The sequence below is a fragment of the Hipposideros armiger genome, unplaced genomic scaffold (assembly GCF_001890085.2).
Source record: "Hipposideros armiger isolate ML-2016 unplaced genomic scaffold, ASM189008v1 scaffold_29, whole genome shotgun sequence".
NCBI lineage: Eukaryota > Metazoa > Chordata > Mammalia > Chiroptera > Hipposideridae > Hipposideros > Hipposideros armiger.
This window is the reverse complement of record NW_017731379.1, coordinates 2,164,650-2,191,379: the sequence shown is the minus strand read 5'-3', so window position 1 is coordinate 2,191,379 and position 26,730 is coordinate 2,164,650. Positions and strand designations below refer to the sequence as shown.

Below are 26,730 nucleotides of genomic sequence, written 5' to 3'. Positions count from 1 at the left end.
ATATGCATGCACATAATGGCATGTATTTATATCTTGACATAAATATCAGCGACACACATCATATAGTGGTGCACATATTGATCTACACACTGCTTTAGGGAAGTGAGGATGTCACCACCTCCCCATGCACCCCACCCACAGTTCCAGCAGCTCTGGCCTAGTCAGGGGCTCTGTGGTTGAGTACGGCGTATGGCGGCTGCTGATCCCTGGGGTGCCACACGAGGGCTCCTGACCTTGGCTGAGCCTGGCATGTGTGTAGATGGGCTAAGTCCCAGGTTCAGAGGAGACAGTGGCTGCCTCCCTAAGGCATCTCTCCCAACAACCCTGTCTGTCTCTGAGGATTCCATCTAGGCTCCTGTTCCCACACATTGGCCGACTTGTGGGTGGGGGCGTTCCCATGTCCTTGTCTCAAAAAGCCATTTTCCCATAGCAAAAAAGCCTAAAGCTAGACAGAAGATGAACTTCCTGACAGTGCGGGGCAAAGCCAGCCCAATAGACCATGTGGTCTCCTCTGCTGGCCCAAGATGGCCAGATTGCCCCCAAAAGGCACTCTGCCAGTAAGAAACAGAAGCAATTCTCTCAGCCTATTTCTACCTCTGTCTCTTTGCTTCTATCTTCCCATTTTCATTCTCTTGATTTCTGTTTCTCTTTGTTTCATCTTGAATCCAATCTTTTCCGCTCCTGCCCTTCCCCATGGCTGGAACTCTATCTATCGTAGCACCCCTGTCTGTCTCTATTGTCTTGGGCTGAGGCCGATGCGCCGAAAACAATCTCCAGCCCACTTGCCTCTGTACACTGGAAGGTATGGGGGTGTGTGTGGGAGGCCACATGTGGGGAGCACTGGGCTGGGATCCCCTGAGGAACCTGCTCTTCCCTCTGTCCCGATCCTGCCTGCTGGTCCAGCCCTCCAGTCCAGCGCCATCACCATGGAAACCAGCAGCTGACTTCCTATTGGTGGGCTGAAGGGGAGGGGGGAGGGGAGGGGAGGGCTTGCTCTCTCCTGCTCACCCCCCCCCCCACCCATTCCGCGACTCAGCCCTCCTCCGCGCCCACCATCTCGGGGTTCCTGGGCTGTAAGGCCAGCAGGGACAGAGACTATGAGGCAAGCAGCCCACCGACCCAGGCCTCCTTAGGACCAGCCCGGCCGCCCAGCAAGCTAGCAAGCTAGAGAGCAACAGCGGAGAAAATAGCAGGAGATAAAGGACCACAGTGGACCACTGGGGATCACCCCCAGCAGCTCCTGCGGACCCTAGCCAGGCTGAGGAGTCGTGATGGATGGGCAGATTCACAGACGCTGATGGACACACAATGACACCAATGCACACACAGCTGCACAACACAGATGCTCAGATACAACCAGTGACAGCATCACAGACTGCCACAGCCCTGCAGTACAGACCCCCCCACCCCAACTACACACACACACACACACACACACACACACACACACACACACACACAGAGAAACAACTGGTAACTCCGAAACCGGCACAGACAGTGACACACAGAACCACTACCCCCCACCCCAACACACACAAGTGGAGGCACTCATCCTTCAAACACACACATAAGACAGTGCTGACCTGCACACACAGACCTGGAAACACACACACACCCTCACCCAGGAGCTGCTGTTGGTGGCCTCTGCACATCCTCCCAGCCCCCACGGGGACATCCGCGCTCCTCCACACACTCTTGCACACACACAGCCACGAGTAAATACAGCTCACATACCCCCAGCTCTAGCTCCGGCAGCCCTGACTCCTGCAGCCTCCTTTGTGGGTGAGGAAGAACACAGCCAACCTTGGATGGAGCCCCGGTGAAGCCAAGAGGTCAGAGAGGAAAGGGTCTGGCCTGGCATGACCCTCGCCAGCCCCTTCACTTGGCTGGGTGATGTCCCCCGGCCCGGGCCCTGGGGCCCTCTGGCAGTACCATGGAGCAACTGAAAGTCCTCCCGCAGCCGGGGAACCCCAGAGCCATGGAGCCATGGGCACAGTCTGCCTGGCCGAGCTGGACTCCAGGCCAGGGGGACGAATCTGGAGGCTCGGTCCCAAGCATTGCCGATACTCCGGCAGTTCTGCAGGTTGGAGAATTAGGGCCTTTGGAGAACTCCGAGCCCGAGGGAGCCCGGAGCCCAGGGCCTGTGGAGGGCATTGACCCTGAAGGAACAGAAACTGGGGTGCCCAGCCCAGGGAAGCAAGCAGCAAGCTCAGGACCCAGCTGCCCAAGGCTGGAGGATGAGGAGGTAGAGGCTTTCCGTAAGGTAAGGGAGCTGTGGAGGGCTGGGTCTGCGAGGTGGGGGACCTCTCATCATGCTCCCCAGCCTGGGAATGATATGCAACCCCACTGCCCACCTCTCCTGTCCTGGCCTGTCTTGTCTGTGGCTTCATCTCTGTGACTGTCAGTCCTCTCTTCTTTGGGTAGGAATCTCAGTGGCTCCATTTTTTGCCATCTGTCTGTCTTTCTGACTCTCTGCCTGTCTACATCTGACCCTGCCCCTACCCCCTCCCTCTTTAGTCTCTCTCTTGACAGTCTGTCTGTGTCTCCTCCTCCGCAAGTCTCTGTCCTTGGGGGCTGGAGGATACTGGGGTATATAGAGATGTACAGTGGAATCAGAGTCCAGAGGAAGCAGATTCAGGGGCAGGGGCTCAGTGCTGGGCTGAGCCAGGGAGCACAAGGTTGAAGGTGGGCGTGAGCAGTCTCCTGTAGAAGATGGAGGGAGCAGGACTTTGGGGCAGGGGACTCAGGGGCCACGAGGAGCCTGGGGGATGGGAGCTCAAGCTGGCGTTTCCCAGGAGGAGATGAACAGGGATGGGAAAGCTTGGAGACTACCAGAGAGGGTCCTAGGGTCGGGGATGCCAGTGTGGGCAGGGAGGACTAAACAGCCCTTTCTCCTGGACTTCCCATGCTCCATTCTGAAGGCCTGGGACGTAGGGGGAGAACCTTCTTGTCTCCATGTTTTCTTGGCCCATGGAGGGAGGGCTCTGACAAGGGAGGGTGGGTTCCTGAGCCCTATGCCCTGTCCTTTCCTGTGCCAGGGCAAGCTGAACATGGGCTTCGGGGACAAGCCCAATCTGGAGCTGCTGAGGGCCCTGGGGGAGCTGCAGCAGCGCTGTGCCATCCTTAAGGAGGAAAACCAGATGCTGGTGAGGCTTGGAAAGCGAGTCCTGGGTCCTGGTTGGAGCTGGGGGAAAGCAGACTCAGATACCCTGGCCCTCTGCCTCAGTGTCCTCCTCATCCCATGTACATCCATGTGGGGGCCACTTGGCGGTGACATGATCCCTGACCCAGAGAGGGTGAAACCCTACCTAGAGTTGCCAAGGACCCCACTGTGAGCCCAGGGCTCTCACTCAAGGCCTAGACACTGGACAGTTGGGATTGCATCTGCCAGGTGCTCCCCACATGCCCCTATTCTGGCCAACCTCTTGTCAGAGGAAGAGCAGCTTCCCAGAGACGGAGGAGAAGGTGCGGAGGCTGAAGCGGAAGAATGCCGAGCTGGCGGTCATTGCCAAGCGCCTGGAGGAGAGGGCCCAGAAGCTGCAGGAGACTAACCTGAAGGTGGTGAGGACTGGAGGCTGCTGGATGAAGGCTGTGTGACCCGGGAAGAGGGGAGCCAAGGCTAGGACTGAGTGGTGGGGTTTGGGAGACATGGGCTCGTAGCACCCAAGAAAGCAGGAACCCAGGGACTAAAGTGTAGGAAGGGCAAAAGCTGACCAGGCTAGGAGGCTGAGAATTAATGGAGCTACAGAAGGGGGAGAGAAGGGCTGGGTGAGGAGTCCCTGAGCAGGCAGGGAACAGGATTCTGGGTTACCACGTGCTGGCGCTGGCTACAGCCTCCTGCTGAGCTCATCTCTGGGTGCAGAGCCTGTGGGGGCAGGGATGAAGACCCATGACAGTGACAGCCCGAAATTAGCAGCATCCTTTGGGCCTAAACTAGGATGTGAGGTTAACCATTACAGTCCTGCTTGAGGATGGCTGGGATGGAGTCAAGTGAGGCAGTTGGTCCTCTTATGCCCCAAACACAGGGTAAAAGCAAGAGGCCACAATTCTAGGTTTGTATCCTAACCCCTCCTTTGTGAGATGCTGAAGAGTGGGAGAAGTGCCCCGGCCCTCAGATGACCATTGGCCTTACCCCTCCTCTGGCCAGGTGAGTGCCGCCGTGCCTCGTCCAGGGGCCAGATTGGAGTTGTGCCAGAAGGCCCTGGCCCGCCAGCGAGCCCGGGACCTCAGTGAGACAGCCAGCGCCCTGTTGGCCAAGGACAAGCAGATTGCTGCCTTGCAGCGGGAGTGCAGGGAGTTGCAGGCCAGGCTCACCCTGGCGGGCAAGGTGCGAGGAGGTCCTGGTCACCCCATTCAGCTCAGCCCTACACAGGGCCACCTGCCAGGCTTGTGGGATGTGGACCGAGATGTTAATGAGATGCAAATGAAGCGGGAAGGTGGAGGCTGCTGGGGAGTAGTTCCCCTGGCAACGGCCCAGGTGGGAGCGGGGAGAAGACTGAACTGAATGGGGCGGAGCCATGAATCCCAGACCAGGGAATGTCTGTGCTCTGAGCTTCAGGCGGTATGCCAGTGGGTCTGGCTGTTTGAATCCACATATACCTCACACCTGCGTGAAGCGATGTTCACAAGGTATTTAGCACAGTGCCGGGCACACCATGAGCGCCCAGTAAATGTTACTGTGTATGTCTGCACACGGGCTAGAGGAAGCATGTGGCTGTACACTTGCGCACGTGTGACCAGGCATGTATGCATGGAAGGATATGCACGTTCCCGCGCATTGAGCCCCTCCAGCAAGGGGACGACGTGGGGCGGACAGGGGTTTAGGCCAAATTCCCCTCCCTGTCCCAACCCAGGAGGGCCCCCAGTGGCTCCACATGCGGGACTTCGACCGGCTGCTGCGCGAGTCCCAGCGGGAGGTACTGCGGCTGCAGCGGCAGATTGCCCTGCGCAACCAGCAGGACCCGCCCCCGCCACCCGGGCCCTCAGGCCCCACTGCCCGGGTCAGAGCAGGGGCATCCGCCCCCGGGATCCCCCGAGAGGTGAGCACCCGCACAAGGGCAGGTGTGTGGGTGTGTGTAGATGGGGGTGGGGGCGGCTCCAGGATCTCCCCCTGAAAGGCGCTCAGAGCCCGGAGGGCCGGGTGGTGGCGTGCGAACTCCAAGGACTGGGGAGCTTTCCCGACCCCAGGGTCAGAGTCCCCGCCCAGCCTCCTAGCTTTAGTACCTGCGCCGTGCCTGTTCCCGGGGGTTCGGGGTCTGCCCTACGCAGGTCGGCGCCTCGCGGGGCCCGCCCCATTGCCCCTGCCGCACTGCCAGTGGTACGGCCCGGCAGCAAATCCCTGGTTGCCCTGGCAGCCGCCCTGGGCCCAGCAGTCGCCGCCGCCTCCCGCAGCCGCCGTAGCTCGGGGACGCCCCCTTCAGCACCTTGCTGGTCTGCCAGGCCCGGCCCCCTCTACCGGGGGGCTCCAGGTATGGGCGACCCTCACTGGGCGCCGGGCTTAGACAGCTTCCTGTCGCGAGGGCTAGGGACCCTACTCCGGACCCCCAGAACTTAGAGATCTGGCTCCTCTCCATCCTCTCTTCTTGGGCAGCAGCAAGGTCCACCTCCTTCTGGGAAGAGGGGTGGCAGAAGGGACTCCACATCAACCAAAGCCTCAGGGTGTGGGGTGCTTTTTGCTCAGATTTTGCCCCTCTGCCTGGCCCAGGGAGGGAGATGCACTTCCCATCAAGACCTGCCCTCCCTCCAGATTTGCACAAATAAATAGGAAGTGTGACAGGGTGGGCTTGGGGAAAGCTACAGGAGGGTCTGGCCAGCTTTGCATTGCTCGAGGCCAAGCCCAGATTTGGATGGTCCAGAGCCCTCACCTCTGGGAACACTACACCCCTGGGGACCCAGGCGGCCTCCTAGTTTTCTGCCAGTCACTGAAGGACACCAGAACAGTTATTGAGTACAGAGCAGGGCTGCTGCTGGAAAAAGCTAAAAAGGGAAAGCTTTGGCCTGGATAAGGGCCCATCTCCCAGGGCACACATGGGTCTCAGGATCTCAAAGCACTATGTCTGGAGGATGCAGAGGTGTCGCCTCTGCACGTTCACATCAGCTGCCCCTTCTTGGGCAGAGATCTCTTTGCTGACTGTAAGATGGGGTGGGAACCTCCCATGGACAGGTGAGGCTGGGGGCAGACTGCCCCGGGGGCCCTGTTCTCAGGTGCCAGCCCCCTGCTCCTGGGCATTTCCAGGCCACACCCCAAGAGGATGTGGAAAACCCACCCGTTGTCCTAGGGGAGCCAGAGAAACAACAGAGGGTGCAGCAGCTGGTAAGTCCCAGCAGAGGTCAAGGGCTGGAGGAGACGTGTTGTGGGCAGCTCTGCCCTCTCACATGCGGAGCCCTCTGTTCTTGACCCCACAGGAGTCAGAGCTTAGTAAGAAGCGGAAGAAATGTGAGAGCCTGGAGCAGGAAGCCCGAAAAAAGCAGAGGCGATGTGAGGCGCTGGTGAGCTCTGGAGTCCCTCCCAGAGGCCAGCGCCCCCACCCCCCCAGGCCAGTCAGGTGGTGGGTTCCCTGTCAGCCCTGCTTTCATCCCTCTTACCCTCAAGAACACACTTTCTCACCTGTGCTGTGGGGCTCGCCTTTCCTGGCTGATGCAGGTTCCAGGTGGGGGAGGAAGGCCTTGTCCAGGAGGGCAGGGTCCTCTGGGTGGGGAGGGGGGTGGGGAGGGGAGGAATGTGGGTGCTGGGCCCCCACTGCAGAGCTCCTCTGGTCTCTCAGGAACTGCAGCTGAGAGAAGCCCAGAATGAGAATGCCCGCCTGGTGGAGGAGAACTCTCGGCTCAGTGGGAGAGTCACTGAGAAGGAGCAGGTAGCCTCTCTGCCCAGGGGGTGTGGGGCCTGGGCTCCTGCTAGGCCCTGGTCCCTGGTGAGGGGCTGTCTTTTCCACCCCCCAACCCAAGCTGGGCTGGAGTATGAAAGGTACTGTTCCCCTTGGTGAGGGAGCTGGTGGGACAAGGCTCACACACCCAGCTCCCTGCCACTGCCCCGTCCCCAGGTGGAGTGGGAGAATGCAGAGCTGAGAGGCCAGCTCCTGGGGTTGACACAGGAGAGGGACTTGGCCCTTCGCAAGAGCCAGGGCCTGCAGAGCAAACTGGAGAGCCTGGAGCAGGTGTTGAAGGTGAGAGGACTACGTAGGTGGGGGGAGGGTACTTGGTCTGTGGCACAGGGAGAAAGTGGGACAGTAGAATATGCCCTTTGTGGGGCGCTGAGGCCTGAGGCTGAGTCCTGGACCACAAGTGCCTTTCCTTCTCTAGCCTCAGTTTCCTTTTTAAGGGTATCTGGAACACATGGTGTCTGAGGCTCCCTCACCTTAGATCGTCTACAGAAATGGTGAACTGGGGTTCTGGCTTTCACCCACGGTCTTGCTTTTCAGCACATGCAGGAGGTGGCCCAGCGGCGGCAGCAGCTGGAGCTGGAGCATGAGCAGGCTCGGCTCAGCCTGCAGGAGAAGCAGGAGGAGGTCCGGAGGCTGCAGCAGGTGGGGGCAGGGTCTCCCTGGGGGCGGGAGTGAGGGAAGGATGGTAGGTTGCTGGACCTCAGCTTAGTCATTCACTCATCCGACAAGCATTTACTGAGCACCCACTGTGTGCCAGGTGCTGGGGGACAGTGATAGGCAAAGACCAGGTCTCTGACCAATCATCAAAGAAGCATGTCTGTGAATGAGATGATCTCAGCACAATGGAGGAAGAAAACAGGGTGATGTAACAGAGTGACTGGGATGGGGTGAAGGGCCATTTTAGAGTGAGGGCAGTAGGAAAGGTTCTGATACCTCAAGGGCAGAAGCCAGATGAAGAGCACTCCAGGTAGGGGACTAGAAATGCAAATGTCCTGTGGCAGGAAAGAACTTGGGGATCCAGACCAGTGTGGCTAGAATGTGGTGGGATGGACAGAACAGCAGGAGCAGGCAAGAGACAGATCACCTTGGGCCTTAAAGGCTGTGGAAGTCGTTTGGATATTTTGCTCTCTGAGTGGTTAGAAGCTATTGAAAGGTCCCAAATAAGGTGTAGCATGATCCGACTCATCATTTTAGAGGATAACATTGGCAGCACTGTGGATGGACTGTGGGAGTGGGCGTGAAAGCTGGGCCATCAGGTATTGGGCCTGTTGCAGGGGTCCAGGTGGGAGGTGATGGCCGTCTGGACTAGGGTGCAAGCAGTGCAGGTGGAAACAGGTGGACTGATTTGAAGTATATTTTGGAGATAAAATCCACAAGACTCCATGGATTCCAGTCATGGAATGACAGTCCCCACTCTTCCCTTATTTGCTGAGTAAACCCTGATGGAGGGTGGGGCTTTCACTCCCCAGGAGGTGAGGGATGAAGGGGCAACAAATCTGAGAGGTAGGAAGTCCTGAGTTCTGAATTCTGTTTTGGCCAACTTTGGATTTTTTGTTAAACAAACAAGCAGAGATGTCCATTGACAGTTGGATCTAAGAGCCTGGAGTCATGGGCAAGTTGGTCTTGAAGATATGTTTTGGAGTCCTTAGTGTGACTAGAGGGGCCCCTTGGGGGAGAGTGAAGACTATCAAGGGGGGCCAGTAGCACCCTAACGTTCAAAAGGAGTAGAAGGCAGAGAGCAGGAGACAGAGGCTGAGAAGGAGCACCCGGAGAGGTGGGAGGGAAACCGGAGGGTAGATATCCCGGGAAGGAACAGTATGAGGCTCGCCTCTCCTTGACCCCATTACCTTCTGGCCTAAGGTATGGTTCAGGGGTAGGAGTTTGGGATGGGGGAACCCTCAGCCTCCACTTTCCCAGTGTCCCTTCCTTCTGCCTCTCCCCACCATCTTTCTTCTCCCCCTTTGCCTTTCCTACCCTCCCTCCCATCTCCCTCTCTCCCATCCCCATTCCTCATCCTTTCCCTGCAGCTTTTGCCTTTTCCCACCTGTAGGCCCAGGCAGAAGCCAGGAGGGAACACGAAGGGGCTGTACAGCTGCTGGAGGTAGGTCCCTGGAGGTGGCCACCGGCAACACCAGCTTGGGGGGAGACAGGGGGAGTTCAGAGAGACCTGGAGTGGACTGTGTGTGGGATGTGGGGTTGCAGGAAGGGCCCTGAAATACTTCAGGGCCTAGAGAACCCCCTGCACCATTGGCCTACTTCTCAGGCTACAGCACAGCCGGGCAGTGGTTCCTGGGTCTGGTGGCTGCAGTCTCCCATTGCCACCCACCCTCCGAGGCTGCCTTCACATTGAAATATCCTTCCATTTAGGAACTGCTCCATCAGTCCAGGGAGCTGATCAGAGGGTGTCCACTTGGGCCCCTGTCTCCCTCCCTCTCTGGGTAATGCCCCGCGGGGCTCGGGGTCTAACCTCTCCTCTGTGCTTTCCTTTCCTGCCACAGTCTACCCTGGATTCCATGCAGGTACAGCCTCCTGATCTCCCACCTCCAGGGCATGTCCCCTTCTTCACCCCCCTCCAGGCGGGCTGAGCCACATCCCCTCCCTCAGGTCCATGTGGTCCCAACTCTCACGTCCAACAGAGCAGGGTGTGACTGAGAGCAGACCTGAGAATCTGGAGATATGCTGGGGTTCCCACAGGACATGTGGGCTATCTCCTTGCCCCATACCTGCCACTGAGCCTGGCAGACATGGCGCCTTCCCTCCTCTAAGACTGAGCCACTCAGCCTGTGAGGAAGTTCATCACTAGTCTAACCCGTGATCCTCTTGATATTGGCCAAGGGAGAGCCCCAAATATTGGGACTCTGGATACCTGAGAAAAAGTCTTGAGAATTGGCTCATTCCTGTCACAAAGATGTCCCTAGCTCCCCATTGGGCTCTCTTTGGGGACCTCTCTGAAGGCAGGGATTTGGGTCACTGACTGTGGGAAGGTGACAAGCAGCAGAGCTGAGAAAACTCCTGAGGTGACACTGGCGGTAGTGATGGGGGTGGGAGCCATCCCTTTTGGCCTAGAAAGCAGCCAGAAGCAGGAAGTACCGCTGCCTGGGGCGAGAGGGTGTGCTGAATGTGAGACAGGCCCCAGCCCTTCTCTGAGGGAGGATTAGGGATGAAGATTTCCCACACCCTTAGCTCATACACCACTAAGGGCAATGGGGCAGTCAGGCCGAGAGCTGGTGCCCAGGCCAAAGGCTGGACAATGTGGTCTGAAGCCCTGTGTGGAGATGGCACAGGCTGGTATTGGGCAGCTTTGCCGGGCCTGGGGCTCATGGTGGGTCTTGGCTCAGGTCCGGGTTCGAGAGCTTGAGGAGCAGTGCCGCAGCCAAACAGAGCGCTTCAGCCTCTTGGCGCAGGAGCTCCAGGCCTTCCGCCTACACCCTGGCCCCTTAGATCTGCTCACCTCAGCCCTGGGCTGCAGTACTCTTGGGGACCGCCCGCCACCTCCCTGCTGCTGCTCTACTCCCCAGCCCTGCCGGGGTTCTGGCCCCAAAGGTAAGGAACCCCGGTAACATTAGCCTGGAATCCCCCAGGCCACGATCAGAGAGTTAAGGGTCAGAGAAGGCTCGCAACTCACCCAAAGTCACATAGCAAGTGAGAGCCAGGCCTGGAGTGGCTGTCTCAGAGTCTGGCCCAGGCGTCTCAGGCCACTCCTGCTTGCCTCCCTGTAGTCATGGTTGGGAGTTGGGCGCTGGGACTCAGCTGGCAGTATGGACTTGTGAAGAGTCAGAGCTGGGTGTCAGTCAGATCTGGTGGTCCTGCCTCCACTCACTTAATAGTCTATGGGATTTTGAGCTTGCTGCGGAACCTCTGTGGTTTCCTAAGCTGCCAGAAAGGAATAGCTCAGTGTACTTCATCAGGCTGCTCTGAGGATACGTGAACTGATATGTGTAAATTGCCTCCACTTAGTAAGTTCCCCCTAAGTGTTTTTAAGGAAACCCTGCTATGGAGAGCCTGACCCCCATCTCCATATGCAAGTGTCTCCATCCTTGGTCCCTGATCCCTCTTCAGGCCACAGTCCCACACTCACGTACCATCTTCTCTTTAGACCTTGACCTCCCGCCAGGCTCCCCAGGGCGCTGCACCCCAAAGTCTTCTGAGCCTGCCCCTGTCACCCTTGCTGGGGTCCCTCGAAGGACGGCCAAGAAGGCAGAGTCCCTCTCCAACTCCTCTCGCTCTGAGTCCATCCACAATAGCCCTAAGTCATGTCCTACGCCTGAGGTCAGTGCAGGGGAGGGGCCAGGGGTCTCGCTCTGCCTTGGGGTAAAGGGAGGGGAGGTGGCCCTGACTTCTTCTGGGATCCCCAGGACTTGAGTGGACGCGGGCCTATGCAGGGTCCCACATTGGGAAGTGGAGCCAGGCCCTGGGAGAGAAGGACCCGTGGATTCTTCCTGGGGGACAGGGAGCTCAGGTGGAGCCCATCTGGCTCTCCAGTGCCCTCCTGCGCGGCCTATCTTGGGGCCACTCAGCCCCACCCCTCTGAGGCCCAGAGAAGCCCTAGAGTCCTGGGCTGGATGGAGGGAGACAATTTGGAGCCAGGATACACATAGTGAGACTGTTCATGAGAGTGTCTGTAGCAGAAGTGATGGGTGCATGAGAAAGAGCAGAGGTTCTGGGATTCAGATCTAAGCTTTGTCTTAGGCAAGACCCTTTCTGGGCATCAGATTCCTTGTCTGGATTTTGGAGCTAATAAAACCTGCCTTGTAAGTTTGTTGTGAGGACTCCATGAAAAAATATAAGGAAAGTGCCTCTCGTAGTGCAGAGCACACAGTAAATGCTTAATATATGGCAGCTATTAATATTACCAAGTTCTTGGGCATCGCTCACAACTCTTCCAATCACCTCCTACCTCTGTGTACCTCCCAAACTCCAGAAAGTGGAAGGGGCAGGTCAGGAGCAGCTCTACCGTCCAAGGCTATGGAAAGTGGTAGAACCCAGCCCTGGGCCTCTGCTGCCCCCTTGTGGGACAGAACGATGGTGCTGGCTTTGGATGTCGTGGGGCAGGTTTGGCCTTGTCTGACTTGCTGGGTACCCTTCTCTCAGGGACTTCTTAGCCCCCTCTGCCTCCTTGCCTTCAGCTCTTTGTAGTTCTGGTGCTTTGCCGCATTTTTACCTTAAGGAGACAAACTGCCATTGGACACCCACCCCATACCAGTGTGGCTGGCCCCCTCTCCGATGGGGAAAGTGGTCTTATTTCCTGGGCTGGTGCAGTAGACGTCAGGGCTCGGGGAGGTTATCCCCACTCTCCCTATCCAGGGCAGCTGGGCTTTTCTAGGACCTGACTCAGGCACTGATGTAGAAAACAGTGGGGCTCGTTGCTGCTGGCCTTGTCGCACGCGCTCACTTTCCCTCCTCAGAGCAGTGGGTTTTCCTCTGGCTCAGCCTAGAAACCTGCTTGCTTTGCCATTGGCCCTGGGTCCTGGAGCGGACTGGCCTTTCTGTTTTCCCCCAGGTGGACACAGCCAGTGAGGTGGAGGAACTAGAGGCAGACACCATCTCCTTGCTCCCAGCAGTGCCGGAGGGCAGCCGGGGAGAAGCCAGGATCCAGGTCTTCCTAGCGCGCTATAGGTGGGCCCCTCACCCCTGCTCCCCAACCTCCCCCCACTCCCGGCACTTGGGGTGTTTGAGAAGAAGGGGCCAGGAGAAGATGGAGGCCTCTGGAGATGGTGGGGTTGGTACCGGGATTCCCAGCTGGACTTGTCCTCTTAACCCAGTTGGGACAAGGTGAGCACAGTGAGTGCCCCACTTGGCTAATGGTGGACAACCAAGTCTCCACAAAGGGGAGAGGAGGCGGGACACGGAAGTAGGATGTAGGTCACTGTCCTCCTCCTCTTCTGCGTTTCCTCCGACAGCTACAATCCCTTCGAGGGCCCCAATGAGAATCCAGAGGCAGAGCTCCCACTTACTGCGGGCGAGTACATCTACATCTATGGCAACATGGATGAGGATGGCTTTTTTGAAGGTAGGAAGGTAGCAGGGTCATTTTGTCCATTCCTCTGTTTTGAAGCTCCTCTTCCCAAAGAGCTCCACCCGTCCACACCCTCTCCCCAGCATGCTCAGCCCACTGTAACGGAATTTTCAGACTCAGCCAAGAGGCAACAGAGACCTGGCAACCTGTGGGGAAAGGAGAAGGAAGGGGCCTGGAAAAGGGGTCAGCTGGTATGAAGGTCTGACCCAAGCAGGGCAGGACAGGGCCTCCCACAGTCCAGATAATGCACAGCGACACGCGGAATTTGGGCTATATTCACTTTGGTGCTGGCAGACAGGGTACGGCAGTGTTAACACTAGTGACACTGAGGTTAGGCATGTAACACAGATCTGATGCTACACTCCAGTTGAGTGTGGGGAGCTCCAGTTGAGTGTGGGGAGTGTGAGGAATCAGGGTCCAGAGCCAGGAAAAGGTGTTGTCAAGTAGTTAGCAGGTGTCAGGACCCAGGCTTCAGGGCGTGGGCTTCAGGGAAGTTCTCAAGTGCCTGTGGGGAGATCAGGCAACTGAGGCAGATGCCCCATTACTAAGATTAGGTGATGGGGCAAAGCTTGCAGACAGAATGGCCTTGGGACACTCCCCAGGGTGGCCCTGGCTGGGCACCAGGCTACATTTTTGTTTTTATAAAAAAAAAATTTAAAAATGCCAGCACCTTTTTTTGGAGGGGAACAGCAAAACCATAAATATTAAGTAACCACAAATTACTAGAATTTGAACTATACAATCTATGGTAGATTTAAAGGCATATAGATAACTGGGTGTAGGATGCCGTATTCCTCATCAAACTTTAGCTAAGTGACTGCTTCATTTACGTCTGGTCCCACCTGGACCATCCTCAGTGGCACGGACTACAGGGCATGTGCTTGACTCCAGCCCAGGTTCCAGCCTCAGCCTTTTAGGGCTGTGGATCTGCTTAGCGTGAAGACTCCTACCTTTAACATCACCGTCCTTTGTGTAAGTGTTTATGTTAATTTCCTAGGGCTGCCATAACAAATTACCACCAACCAGGTGGCTTCAAACAATAGAAATGTGCTCTCTCACATCTCTGAAGGCCAGAAGCCTGAGATTAAGGTGTTGGCAGGGCCACATGCCCTCTGGAGGCTCTAGAGAAGAATCCGTTCCTTGTACCTTTCAACTTCTGGTGGTTCCAGGTTCTCCTTGGCTTGTGGCCACATCACTATAGTCTCTGCACCTGTCAATCACAGGGTCTCCTCTTCTCTCAGTGTCTCTCTCTCTGTGCATCTCTTATAAGGATACCTGTCATTGGACTTAGGACCCACCCAGATAATCTGGGATGGTCTCCTCTCAAGCCCCTAACTTAATTACATCAGCAAAGATGCTTTTTCCAAATAAGGTCACATTCACAGAATCTAGGGATTAGGACGTGGACATATTTTTGGAAGCCATCATTGAACCCACTATCATGTTTATATTATCTGATTGATTGAAAGTCCTTACCGTTTCTTCTTCAAGTTTCCTTACCTTTTTTTCTTTTTCCTCCTAACCTAAGCAGAGAGCGAGAGTGTTGGGGAAACTCACAGGCCCTCCCGCAGCTGAGACCTGCGTGCAGGCACCCTCTGTCCTAAGTCCAGATCTATGCTTTCCCTGCTTGCACTAAGGCACAGCAGTCACCAGCTCATCTGTTCCCTGGGGATCTTTTTCCTTCTCCCAAATTAGCTTGACATGACATGCTATGTGCCCAATTTCTTCCTTCCTTGACATCCCTCAAACAAACAACAAGAAATGTTATAATACTCTATTGTCAGGTGTTCAGGGGAATTGGCACAAAGTAAGAGAACTTACCCTGGGTCACTGCCTGGACTGACCACCAGTCATGCTCCTAGACCCAGGCCTGTTGTGGGTCCCCTCCGACTAGAACCCAGAGGACACTCTTTTCTCTGGCACTGATGTCTCTTGTCTCTAAAGATTCCTTTCCTCACCCTGACCAGGTAGTGCTCCCCTCTTCCTTTGAAGATGTCCCTCTTCCTTTTCCTCAAAAGGAAGCTGAGGGCCACCCTGCCTCCACTCCTCAGGCCTGTATAATATGGAACTTTTGAGACATACAGAAAAATTAAAGAATAATACAATGAATACGTATGTACGCACCACTTGCAGTCAACAATTGTTCACATTTTGCATATTTGCTTTATCCATATGTAGGTGAAAAAAGAAAATCAAGTTGTAGACATTATGACATTTTACCTAGACATATTTCACCAGGCGCCTCCTCAGAGCATGGACATTGGCCTACATCCTTGCAGCATCAGCAGCACCTGCGAACTGGTTAGACATGCAGAATCTCAGCCCCACCCAGGCCTAACAGAATTAGAATCTGCATTTTCACAAACCTTCAGGTGATTCATATGCACAGTAAATTCAAGAAGCTCTGTCCTGTATAACCACAATACTGTTATCACAGAAACCTAATCCAGATCTTGACTACTCTTGTCTTTGAAAAGCACTGACAGGTAAACGTTGATTTGGATCAAATGCTTAACATCTCCCATTGACCATTGCTAAAATGCATTTATTGGACTGGTTTTTCTCTACCTCCTCTCTGTCTTCCCCTTCCCTGCCCTCCACCTGCCAGGAGAGCTCATGGATGGCCGAAGAGGCCTGGTCCCTTCCAATTTTGTAGAGCGTCTGTCCGACGACGACCTCCTGACCTCCCTCCATTCGGAGCTGGCCGATTTGTCCCACAGTTCAGGCCCTGAACTCAGTTTCCTGAGCGGAGATGGGGGTGGCAGCAGTGGTGGGTGCCAGAGCAGCGGGGGACGCAGCCAGCCCAGATCGGAGGAGGAGGAGGCTGCAGGGGATGAGCTCAGTCTGAGCCCCCCACCCGAGGGCCTGGGCGAGCCCCCTGCTGTGCCTTACCCCCGCCATCTGGCCATCCTCAAGCAGCTGGCCCACAGCGTGGTGCTGGCTTGGGAGGCACCTCCTGAGCGAGTGGAGCTACGTGGCTATCATATCTGCGTGAATGGGGAGCTGCGTCAGGCCCTGGGACCTGGGACACCCTCCAAGGCTGTGCTTGAGAACCTGGACCTGCGGGCTGGGCCCCTCCATGTTTCTGTGCAGGCCCTGACCAGCCGGGGCAGCTCTGACCCTCTGCGCTGTTGCTTGGCGGTGGGTACCCGGGCCGGAGTGGTACCTAGCCAGCTGCGGGTCCATCGACTGACAGCCACGTCTGCTGAGATCACCTGGGTGCCCAGCAATAGCAACTTGGCCCATGCCATCTACCTCAATGGGGAAGAGTGTGCCCCTTCCCTCCCCGGCACCTACTGGGCCACCTTCTGCCACCTGCGCCCTGGTACACTCTATCAGGCCCAAGTGGAGGCTCAGCTCCCACCTGGAAGGCCCTGGGAACCAGGCCAGGAGAGGCCAGAGCATCGGGCTGCCACCCTGCAGTTCACCACACTCCCAGCAGGTATGTGAGCTTGGGCGTTGACTGTCAGTGACACCCAGGAGGCCAGGCCATGGGTGATGACGGAAGGGGAGACTATTACTGTTTGCATTTTCAGGGAAATAGCAAAGTGGTCTGGTATCTCCAGCGGCGTGTCTTGCGTTACTGGTCTTGTGCCTCTCTTTCTCCCAGGCCCACCTGATGCCCCCCTGGATGTGCAGATTGAGCCGGGGCCCTCCCCTGGAATCTTGATCATCAGCTGGCTTCCAGTAACAATTGATGCTGCCGGTACCTCCAACGGCGTCCGGGTCACAGGCTATGCCATTTATGCAGATGGACAGAAGGTATGGCCTGGAGACTGTCCACCTGTATCCTGGGAGCAGAAAGGGGGTCTCTCCCTGCCATGCTCAGCGGCCTAGTCTCCCCATCCTGGCACAGAGGTGCCCAGCCCCTGGCATTTGGGCACTAGGTAGTGGATCGGCCAAGAGCATGGGCTTTGGTAGCAGTTGATTGGGATTAAAAAAAAAAAAAAAAAAACCAAACAGACAAAAAAACTGCTCCACCACTGAAGCTCTGTGGCCAGCAAGATTAAGTGAGATAAGGCATGCCAAGGGCTTACTTAGCACAATGCCTGGTATAATGCTAGCCGTCATTGTCGTGTCCTCACACTTGGCCATCTCAACTTCCCTTTTCCATCCTGTGCTCCCTCCACCCTGCAGATCATGGAGGTAACCTCGCCCACAGCAGGCAGCGTGCTGGTGGAGTTGTCCCAGCTGCAGCTGCTGCAGGTGTGCAGCGAGGTGGCCGTACGTACCATGTCGCCCCATGGCGAGTCGGCCGACTCCATTCCGGCTCCTGTTGCCCCAGCCCTGGCTGCGGCCTGCCTGCCAGCCAGGGTCTCCTGCCTCTCACCACGACCAGGCTCGGAGGCCAGACCACCCCTTGCCCCAGCCACCCCAGGGCCTGGAGACCCCAACTCCCCTCTCCGGCGCCCTGAGCCCCATAGAACTCAAGAACCCCCCGGGGGTCCCCCAGCAAGTCCTCCCAGAGAGACACCAAAAGGAACCCAAGAGGAGCCCCCAGCACATTGCTCCCAGGTACCCTGCTGAGGAGGGGGAGCAGGTGGAGGCTGGGAGAAGGGCCTGGGACTTGGGCCCTTCCTCAGTGCCTCTCATTCCAGGAGGAGGCTGGGGCAGCTGTGCTGGGCACCTCAGAGGCTAGGAAGGCCAGCGAGCCAGCTGTGAACGAGAGAGCTCCTGGCCCTGCAGCTTCCTCACTGGCCCAGGAGGAGGCCGAGTGGACCGTGGGAGAGGCCAGCCCAGCAACCTGCTCTACCCAGGGAGCACTGGCCCAGAAGGTGCCCTGTGCCGAGGCCTGCCTTGGAGGAGACATGGGGTCTGGGCTGAGGCCCAGGGCTGAGGTACAGAATGGAGACACACTGTGCCACCTCAAAGAGTCAGGGCCTGCCTCCTGGATTTCTTTGTCACCTCATCTTCCCTGATTTCTTTCTCTTTGGGCTCCCATCCTTCCCCACAACCCCCAATTGTGCATAACCCCCTTTGGGATATGACCCTCTCTCCCTCTGCCAAGAGATCCCTTATATTCCGGCTGGGGCTGGCCCTGCCAGAGTGCACCCCACCCTGCCCCTCTCACGGCCCTTGCCCCTCTCCTGCAGAAGGACACGGCAGAGCTCGGGGTCCGTCCAGTGGGCTCCCTGGTGGACCACGGCCGCAACTCAGATCTGTCAGACATCCAAGAGGAGGAAGAGGAAGAGGAGGAGGAGGAGGATCTGGGTTCCAGGACTTGCTCTTTCCAGAAGCAGGTTGCTGGCCACAGCATCAGGGAGAACGGGATCAAGGTACTGGGGTGAGGAGGGGCTGGTGGGCCCTAGACCTCGGGTTCCAGGGGCCTCTACCCCATGTGTCGGCAGCTGCTCCAGCCGCCACCGAGTGCCAGCAACATTCTAGGTGTGTGGCCTGGGCCCTGTTCTAAGCAGCAGCTAGGAAGGGGCTCAGGATTGGCCTCCGCCCTCTGGGGGAAGAGAGACAGGGGAGGATGCGGAGCTCTTTGCTGCCCCTTCTTCCACTCCAGCCCACCAGATGCAGCTCCCTGGCCATCTGAGAGCCTTGTGTTGGGAGCTACTGGGAAAGGGGTGGGGAGGCCTCTGCTATTACAGGCACAGCCTGCTCCTGTCCCTCAGGGGCCCGAGCACTGTGCGGCCTGTTCCTTGGGCACGTTCCCTCATTCTTCCTCTGCCTCTGCCCTGGACATGCCGTGTGACTTCGGGCCAGCCCCCTCTCTGGTCCTTCCTCTTGGAGGAAGCCGAGGGAGGGCTAAAGGGCTGCTTACAACCCCTGCCCTCATTTGAGGGCAAAAATCACAGCTCTCTCCTTTTCCCATGGACCTCTCTTCCCTGCTGCCCTCCTCCGTCCCACCCCCAGCCCCAACCCCAGCCTGAGCCCTTCTGTGAGACGGACAGCGATGAGGAGATCTTGGAGCAGATCTTGGAGCTGCCCCTCCAGCAGTTCTGCAGCAAGAAGCTCTTTAGCATCCCTGAGGAGGAGGAAGAGGAGGACGAAGACGACGAGGAGAGGCCAGGGGCAGGATCTTCCCAAGACCTCAGCCCGCCTGAGCCTTTGTTGCCCGGGCTGGGCTGTGATGGCAGTCAACCCCAAGGACCTGGCCCACGTCCCTCGTCTCCTGAGCCCTCCAGTGCCAGGGAACACCCGGAGGACATGGCCAGACTAGGTGGTGGAAGCAGCTGGAGGAAAGGCAGTGGCTCCACCGAGATGCCCCCAAACCGCAAACGGTCCCCAGATCTTCGTGAACACTGCAGCCGCCTTCTCAGTAACGGCGGGCCCCAGGCCTCTGGACGACCAGGCCCCACATGGGAGAGGGGCGGCCCCCCTGTGTGTGAGGGCACCAGGGGTGGACCAGAGGCTGGTGGGACAGGGCGCCTGGTCCCCTCCCAGAGGTGCCCACGTGGCCGGACCCCAGAATCTGGCCTGGCCAGCTGCCTCTCCCCCAAGTGCTTGGAAATCAGCATCGAATATGATTCTGAGGACGAGCAGGAGGCAGGCGGCGGCGGGGGCATCAGCATAACTAGCTCCTGCTACCTCGGAGATGGGGAGGCCTGGGGCACGGCACCCATAGGAAGGCCCAAGGGGGCTCTGAAGGCCAATTCAGGCCCCAACCCCTACCCATGCCTCCCGGCCTGGGAGACAGGGGAGCCAGAACGGAGAGGCCGCAGTGCGACTGGCAGAGCCAAGGAGCCAGCCTCCCGGGTCCGTGCCCACCCCCACCCTGGGCAGCCCCCCACCTGCTGCTGCCTGGTGGCTCTGCTTGCTCCCCACCAGCCACTCCCATTCCACGCTGCCGCCTCCATCAGCGGAGGTGGGGCTGGGCCTCCGGGCCCCCTCACCTGCCTCCTCCCACCCACATTCCACTGCTTTGCTGCTTCTGCGGACCGGAACTGGGATGCACAATATTCTGTTATCATTAGTCGCCAATTGCCGCCAGCCAGCCCCCTGCCTTTGGGCAGAGCGGCCCTTTCCTCTGCTTAGGACACTGACTGTGATGACCAGCGTCACCCAACTCTGACGCTGAGAAGAGGCCCTCCTCTCACACGCTCCTTGGCCAACTCTAAGCTCTCACCTTAGTCCCCTCTACTGCACACATCTAGGGTGGCTGGAGCTGGGGCCTCCCATCCTGCCCTGCGTCCCTCCATGGGTGTGTCCGAAGTCTCCAGCAAGGTTGGGCCAAGGAAGGCTCCAGGAGAGGAATGTTGCGTCCCTGCTCTGCTGTGCTGCTTATGCTGACGGGGAAGAGCTGGGGAGTGCGTGTGGGGTCCTGCCCCTGCTGAGGTGCCTGCCAGGGGGATGGGGTGACACTTCTACTGTCTGTTGCCCTCTCTTTGCAGGCAACAGAGGTTGGGGAGCCTAGAGGGCAGGACATCTCTGGGCGGAAGGGCCCCCAGCGGAAAGGGGGCCGGCCCCCCAGACCAGGCACCACTGAGTTGGGTGAGCACCTGATGGGGGGCTTGGCTAGGCAGGGGCGAGGGGGGTCTTTCCTAATGCCTTGGCCAGAGCTTATTATCATTGTGCTCTCTCTCTCTCTCCCGAACCCTCTCCACAGCCCCTCTGAGGAGCTCCCCAGGAGTGCTGACTTACCCGGACCTACCTGTCAGGGTGTTTGTGGCTCTGTTTGATTATGACCCCGTGTCAATGTCACCTAACCCTGATGCCGGGGAAGAAGAGCTCCCCTTCCGTGAGGGCCAGATCCTGAAGGTGACTCCTGTGTCCTCCCTCCTCCCGCCTTCCCTACACTGGAGCTATCATAGCTACGCGCACTGGCGAGAATGCATCTTCTAGAGCCAGTTGATGTGGAGTTGCCACTTCTAGCTGTGTAACCCTGAGTAGATTAACTCCTCTGGGCCTCAGTTTCCTCCTTGGTAAAATGGGGATAATGTCAGTGTCTACCTCATAGGGTTGTTTGAGGTTTAAATGATACAGTACCCATAGAGTACTTAAACTGCCTGGCACATAACACAATATAACTGCTGCTGTTAACATGACAACTTTTATTACACTTCCAAGTGTTTATCGAAGGCTTTTGCTATTGCTCTGAGGTTGGGGAGATCTAGTCTGGGGTGGGCCAGGGGAACGGACATGCAGATAGTGATGATAATACAGAAAGAGCTATTTTCTCTCCTCCCTCTGATCCTTATTCCTGGCTCTTTCCCCCTATTTCCTTGTTCCACTGCCCACCAAAGGTAGAACATTCTTCTGCAGTTCCAAGTGCGGTGCAGTGGGGCTTTGGAGCCTGGGGCACAGGGAACAAACTGAACTGGCTTCCTGAGACAACTGGTCTTTGCTTCCAGGTGTTTGGAGACAAAGATGCTGATGGCTTCTACCGGGGTGAAGGTGGGGGCCGGACGGGCTATATCCCCTGCAACATGGTGGCCGAGGTGGCTGTGGACAGTCCCGCAGGGAGGCAGCAGCTGCTCCAGTGGGGTTATTTGTCCCCAGATGTCCTTGTTGAGGGCTCAGGTATGACCTGCTGCTGTCCTTCACCCATATCCTGCCATCCTAGCTCCAATTCAACTCCCTTCTGGAGGATGGAGAATTTATGAGTCTGGAGTGGCAGGATGCCTCATTTATCCAGAATCTAGCAGAGCCACTGGGCCCTCACAGGGTCTGAGGCCAGTGTGGTCACAGCAGTGAGCTTGCCACATGGTGTGGGGTCTGCTGCAGAGGGGAAGGGATGTATATTTTGGATCCTGGGTGTTGGGGATGGGAGAGGAATGTCCTTCAGAAACCTGAGTGCAGGAACCCTGGCGCCTGGAGTAAGAGGAGACTCCAGAGTCACTGTCCTATCTCCTGCCTCAGTTTCTCTCTTATGTCTACTTGCCTTCCTGAATCAGGGAATGGTCTCTTTCTGTACTCCACAGCCCGCACAACTGGGCCTCCCCCCAAGCCCCGCCGGTCCAAGAAAGGTGGGTGAGATCCCCTCTTCCGCTTCAGGGACCTGTGAGGATGAATGGGGATGGGGGGGCACTGCTTGGCTTTTGGGGGAGACACATGTAGGGCTTTGAGCAGGTAAAGGGGATAAGGGTAGACCTTCACTACATCCATCCCCTTCAGGGGGAAAATCTTTATTTTAATGGGGACGGGGAGTGGTTTGCCAGAACCTCTGTTCCAAAAAGCACCTGACTGTAAATTCTGTGCAACCTAGAATAAGTCACTTACCCTTTCTGGGCATTAGCTCACTGCAAATCAAAGGGCTGGGCTCATGTGCTCCCTGAGCATCTTTCTCCTGCATCCCTTGTGTGAGGCTGGCATCCTGCCTGCCCTGCACCAGCCCTAGCTTGAGCTGAGCAGGCACGTGAGGGGAGGGGATCACACACACATTCTCTCAGCAGCTGAGTCAGAAGGTCCTGCCCAGCCCTGTGCAGGTGAGGCTGGGGAAAGAGGTAGGGTGGGCGGTCCCTCTGAGCTCTCCCCAGGGGCTACAACTAGTTGGGGAGGTCGTAAACAGGGGGTCAGCGGGCCTCCAGTGCAGAGTATAGTATGGGGTGGGGGATCTAGAGAGAGTCCAGAGTCTTCTCCCCTCCCCTTCTAGGCCCCCCCAAGCCAGTCTCCTCTGCAAACCTGAGAGCTCCCCGCTCCATGGTGGCTGCATTTGACTACAACCCCCAGGAGAGCTCCCCCAACATGGATGTGGAGGTGAGAACCCTCAGATAGAGCCCGGCCAAGGCGGGGTGGTGGTGGCAGGGCCTCCCTGGGCCTGACACCTGCGTTTCCGTTTCTCCACAGGCAGAGCTGCCCTTCCGAGCAGGGGACATCATTACTGTGTTCGGGGGCATGGATGATGATGGCTTCTACTATGTAAGAACATTGGGGTGGGGGGTACTGTACCCCATTTCACCAGCTGTTTCAGAGAGAGCGCTCTCCCAGAGCTGGGGAGGGGATGAGTAAGAGTTCCTGATGGACGCCTGGAGGAATGGACAGGTCACCTCGCATGACAGAGTTGTTGACCTCGGGCTATTCCCCCAGGGGCTTTGGAGTCAAGGGGGATGGGGCTGAGGCCTCTTTGCTGGTCTCAGTCTCACCAGCATGTCCTCCCCAGGGGGAACTGAATGGACAGAGGGGCCTGGTTCCATCCAACTTCCTGGAGGGCCCTGGGCCTGAGTTGGGCAGCTCAGACAGGGAGCCTGGGACACCCCAGGCCGAGAGTCAGGTCAGTGAAGAGCTGGCCTCCCGGCACAGCCGTTGGGTCTCTACCCTGTTGGTGTGGTGGTGGGACCAGGGCAGGGTTGTGGGAGGGCCGTAGAGGTGGATAATCCAAGTGAACATTGTGTCCAGGCTGGAGCTGCTGAGTGACCGCCAGAGGACACCCAGGCAGGGCCAGCTCCCTCCCAGTAGGTGCCCCTCTCTGCAGAGGGGTGATGGCTGTAACCCTGATCCTCAGCCCATCTGACACAGCTGCCCACACCCTGGGGCTGACACAGGCGAGGGAGCTGTGGAAAAGGACCCCTAGGACTCCCACACCTCTAACCAGTCATAGCCCCAGTTTCAGGGCACCTCTCACCCTGCTGGATCTCCCTGTCTCCTGGGAGCCTTTTAAAGCCAGTTAACCAGCAAGGCCCAGCTTCCTGGGTTCTCATTCTTAGAGCTCGCCTCTTCTTGGGGTGGGTGGGGTATAATTAAGCTCCAGCTTCACAGGGCAGGGAGAGGGTGAGGAGGCCAGGCCAGAACCGGGCAACTCTGGGCTTCCATCTGCAGTAGCTCCGAAGGCACGGGCTATGCAAAGGAGCACCAGCCCCTGCGACTCGGCGGCGACCTGGTGACTGGGCGGAGAGCACGTGGGTCTGTCCGTAACCCATCTCCTCTCCTGTTCCCTGTTTTTCAGAGAACGAGGAGGAAACGAGTCCAGTGCTAGATAGAGACAGATATATGTAGAGAGAGCAACATGTAAGTGGGGGACTAGCCCCGATGTCCATGTGACCCTCCACCCTCCATGTCACCATAATCAGACAGCACGCCAGAGCTGACCTGGTTTTCCCACTTTCTTCCAGGGAATGGGGGAGGGAGGTTTTGCTATGAGCCAGGTTTGGGTGTAGGATCACCCCCTCCCCTTGCCTTTGGGCAGTGCCCGTTGTCATAGGGAATACATGTCATCCTAGGAAATAATGTCCCATATTATCCGACTCCTCATATTCTATGGCACATGCTTATAGAATATTATGTGACATCCGTATTATGACTCATCAGTGTATTCTGATATTATATGACTATGGTATTATAATATTGTGATTATTATTGGTGACAGAACGATGACACTGTAATGCCACCAGTAATAATAGTATCTCCACCCTTGTCCTCTACATCATGACCTGTTAGGAGATCAAATGCATGAATTTACTTCCAACTATTTCCTCTGCTGGGGGAATAAAAGGGGGGTTTGAGCAGTTGGAGCCCATCGATAACCCCACATCATTCATTTCTGGGGTTCAAAGACCCCCTCCATTTGTTTCCGCAGCAACCCCGCTCTCCTGGGATATTATAGAAGGAGCCCTGGGAGGGAGTGGATAGGGCCTGGGTCTCCTGGCCAGCCATCATCCCTGGCTGGTTGGCAGTAGATGCTTTAACCTCTAGGTGCCAGCAGACCTGTTGGTGGACCTGCCACATCACCAGGGCCTTGGTGAGGGCAGGCTCCAGGCTGGGCACCTAGCTCCCTGCCTCTGGTCTGGGCACCATGGCTGGCTCTGGCCAGGAGATTGCCAGGCTCTGGTGGCAAGTGGAGGTTTGAAGAAAGGAGGAGCGGGTGGGGAACATGCAGGCTGGCAAGACCTGACTGGTCTATGCCAGGCACAGGAGGACATGGTGGAGAATATGGGAATACGGGGGTTTGAGGGAGGCCTTCTGATGGCTCTTCTGTTTTCCCAACCCCTGTTCTTAGGCCACTAACAACAGTGTCTGGGTGGGCCTGTGGCAGAGGGACCGCTATGGTTGCAAATGGAGCTAGGAGGAGATTCAGCAAGGAGAGATGTAAAGGAGGGGCCAGGGTACTGCTGATGAGTGCTGAGTGCTGAGTGATGCCTGACTCTCTGGCCCCAGGCTCCTAGCAGCTCCCTTTCAAGAAAGATCTCCTCCCCATAGAGTGGGCACTGGCTCCACTCCCTGGAGGCCCCAGGGCACCGCCTCTGCTGGGCTGCAGGCCATGCGCCTTGTCTCTGAGGTGGTGCAGGAACCGCCTTCCCTGGAGGGGCCTGCTCCTTCTAAACAGTCCTGGTCCTTGCTCTCCTTTTGATGGGAGGGGATGATATGGGGGAAGTTGGGGCACCCATCCCAAGGATCAAGTCCAAGTTCTGCCAGCCCAGGATCCTGCAGAAAGACCTAGAGAAGGGGAGGGGCTTGCCCAGGTCCCAAGTGAACAGAAGCAGAACCCACTCTGTCTTTGTCCCTTTGGGCTCCCAGCTCAGTGCTCCCTCAGCATCACTGTGCTCATTGGCCTCTCTGTGCTCTGAGCGTGCGGGGAAGTGACAGGGTAGTAGGGCTCTGGTTCTTGACCATGGCTCTGACATGGGGGCTGTAGGCACCTGAGGTTGTAGGATAAGGGAGTCAGGTTAGGTCAGGGAGCCGGGCCTTGACTTTGTCCTTTTTCTCTCACATTCCAGGACTGGGCCAGCTCAATACAAGCGCCCCCAGTGCTCCCAGGCTGGCCCTGTGCCTCTGGACCTGGCGGCTTCCCTAGGATTGAACTGGAGGGGCCACAGGGTACAAGTGAGAAGGTGCGAGATCTCTCCAAGGGGAAGCAGCTCCTCAGGAAACTGGGCTCTGGGAAGAAGGAATGATGCTGTGGCCCATCCTGCAGGAAGAAGTGGCCCCCTGATGCCCCCAGATCACTGTCCTGGCTTGGGGGAGATGGGGAAGCGCCCTGGACTTCTGTTCTTCTGAATTAACACTGTGGCAATTGGAAGGGAATCAGACTCGGTCAAGGTCAGAGCTAGATGAGTACTTGAGGAGGAATCCTCTGGATGGGCACCTTTCTCTTATAGGAGGGGAAACTGAGCCCCAGAGAGAAAGTAACTCTGCCAAGGTGGCTGAGCACCTCAGTCACAGAGCCAGGACTGGACCTGGGGCTCTTGACTTCTAGTCCGCTCACTGAGGCCTAGTTTCTCACCACGCTATGCTAGTCCCTTCTCTGGCCCTCACAGCTCCCAGGACCGAGGACCCTAGCGGGAGAAAGGGGCCTGTTCCCTCTGGTGGCTATCTTGATCATGTCTTCCCTCCCCTGAAGGAAAGTTTGCACTGGATTGTCCTCAGTCCCCTCCCTACGGGGCAGGCGGCGGAGCCATGTATATATGTACATACTCAGTGCCTCAGTCCGGCTTCCTCCATCTCACTTCCACCGCACAGGCCCAGGAAGGAGAAAGGCCATGCCAAAGCGGGCCTAACCCTGCCCCCCAGAGTGCTCCACTCCTCCCTGCCAGCCCAGCCTCTGGTCCCCCAGTGTGTCCCCAACCCCAAAGACCCTGGGCGCCAGCAGGCAGAAAGCAGGAGTTGGGTTTGCCTTATTTTGATCATCCGATTCAATTTCTCTTTTGCATCCTTTTCCCCTGGCCCCTGTCGGAGTCCGGGGCCAGGGAAAAGGAGAGATTTATGCAGCTATTTTCATACATTCCCAGTTCAGAGTAGGGTAGGGGCTCTCCACCCTTACCCTAACCACCCATCCCCACCCTCCTGCTGGATGAGTGTCTGCATGTTTCCTTTGCTGTGGTGGGAGATTGTTTGAACCCCCACTCCCACCTTGGTCTCCAGGGGTGAGGAATGGTGGGGGCATTTGTTTAAAAAGACATTTTATTATAATAAAGTCTATTTTCACAAAACCCATGCTGGGCTCTATCTGGGGCG

The 26,730-nt window shown here is 57.2% G+C and overlaps 1 protein-coding gene across 7 annotated transcripts; it reads left to right on the top strand.

The window, feature by feature from the left end:
• Positions 1 to 1,037: 1,037 nt before the first annotated feature.
• TSPOAP1 (TSPO associated protein 1) lies at positions 1,038 to 26,709 on the top strand. Of its 7 annotated transcripts, none has more exons than XM_019636752.1 (31): positions 1,038 to 2,263; positions 3,039 to 3,146; positions 3,433 to 3,558; positions 4,148 to 4,327; positions 4,854 to 5,039; positions 6,236 to 6,313; positions 6,406 to 6,489; positions 6,765 to 6,854; positions 7,041 to 7,163; positions 7,419 to 7,523; positions 8,932 to 8,982; positions 9,380 to 9,400; positions 10,220 to 10,424; positions 10,978 to 11,150; positions 12,382 to 12,497; positions 12,782 to 12,891; positions 15,506 to 16,339; positions 16,508 to 16,659; positions 17,035 to 17,412; positions 17,496 to 17,735; positions 17,991 to 18,173; positions 18,757 to 19,599; positions 20,235 to 20,334; positions 20,450 to 20,601; positions 21,195 to 21,363; positions 21,738 to 21,809; positions 22,436 to 22,539; positions 22,630 to 22,701; positions 22,943 to 23,053; positions 23,726 to 23,787; positions 25,494 to 26,709. In XM_019636752.1, exons 1-30 carry the CDS (start codon positions 1,934 to 1,936, stop codon positions 23,753 to 23,755), a joined length of 5,526 nt encoding a protein of 1,841 aa, XP_019492297.1. In that variant the 5' UTR covers positions 1,038 to 1,933; the 3' UTR covers positions 23,756 to 23,787; positions 25,494 to 26,709. The 7 variants fall into 7 exon arrangements, with proteins under 7 accessions (XP_019492297.1, XP_019492299.1, XP_019492295.1 ...); XM_019636754.1 differs by having other exon boundaries at positions 3,433 to 3,561; positions 21,765 to 21,809; XM_019636750.1 differs by having other exon boundaries at positions 3,433 to 3,561.
• Positions 26,710 to 26,730: the final 21 nt, after the last annotated feature.

Excerpts from the sequence above, each read along its gene's own strand:
- TSPOAP1 (XM_019636750.1), top strand. The coding sequence starts at position 1,934 with ATGGAGCAACTGAAAGTCCTCCCGCAGCCGGGGAACCCCAGAGCCATG. Across the intron at positions 3,562-4,147 it reads AGGAGACTAACCTGAAGGTG|GTGAGTGCCGCCGTGCCTCG; the intron begins GTGAGGACTGGA and ends TCCTCTGGCCAG. Across the intron at positions 6,490-6,764 it reads AGAGGCGATGTGAGGCGCTG|GAACTGCAGCTGAGAGAAGC; the intron begins GTGAGCTCTGGA and ends CTGGTCTCTCAG.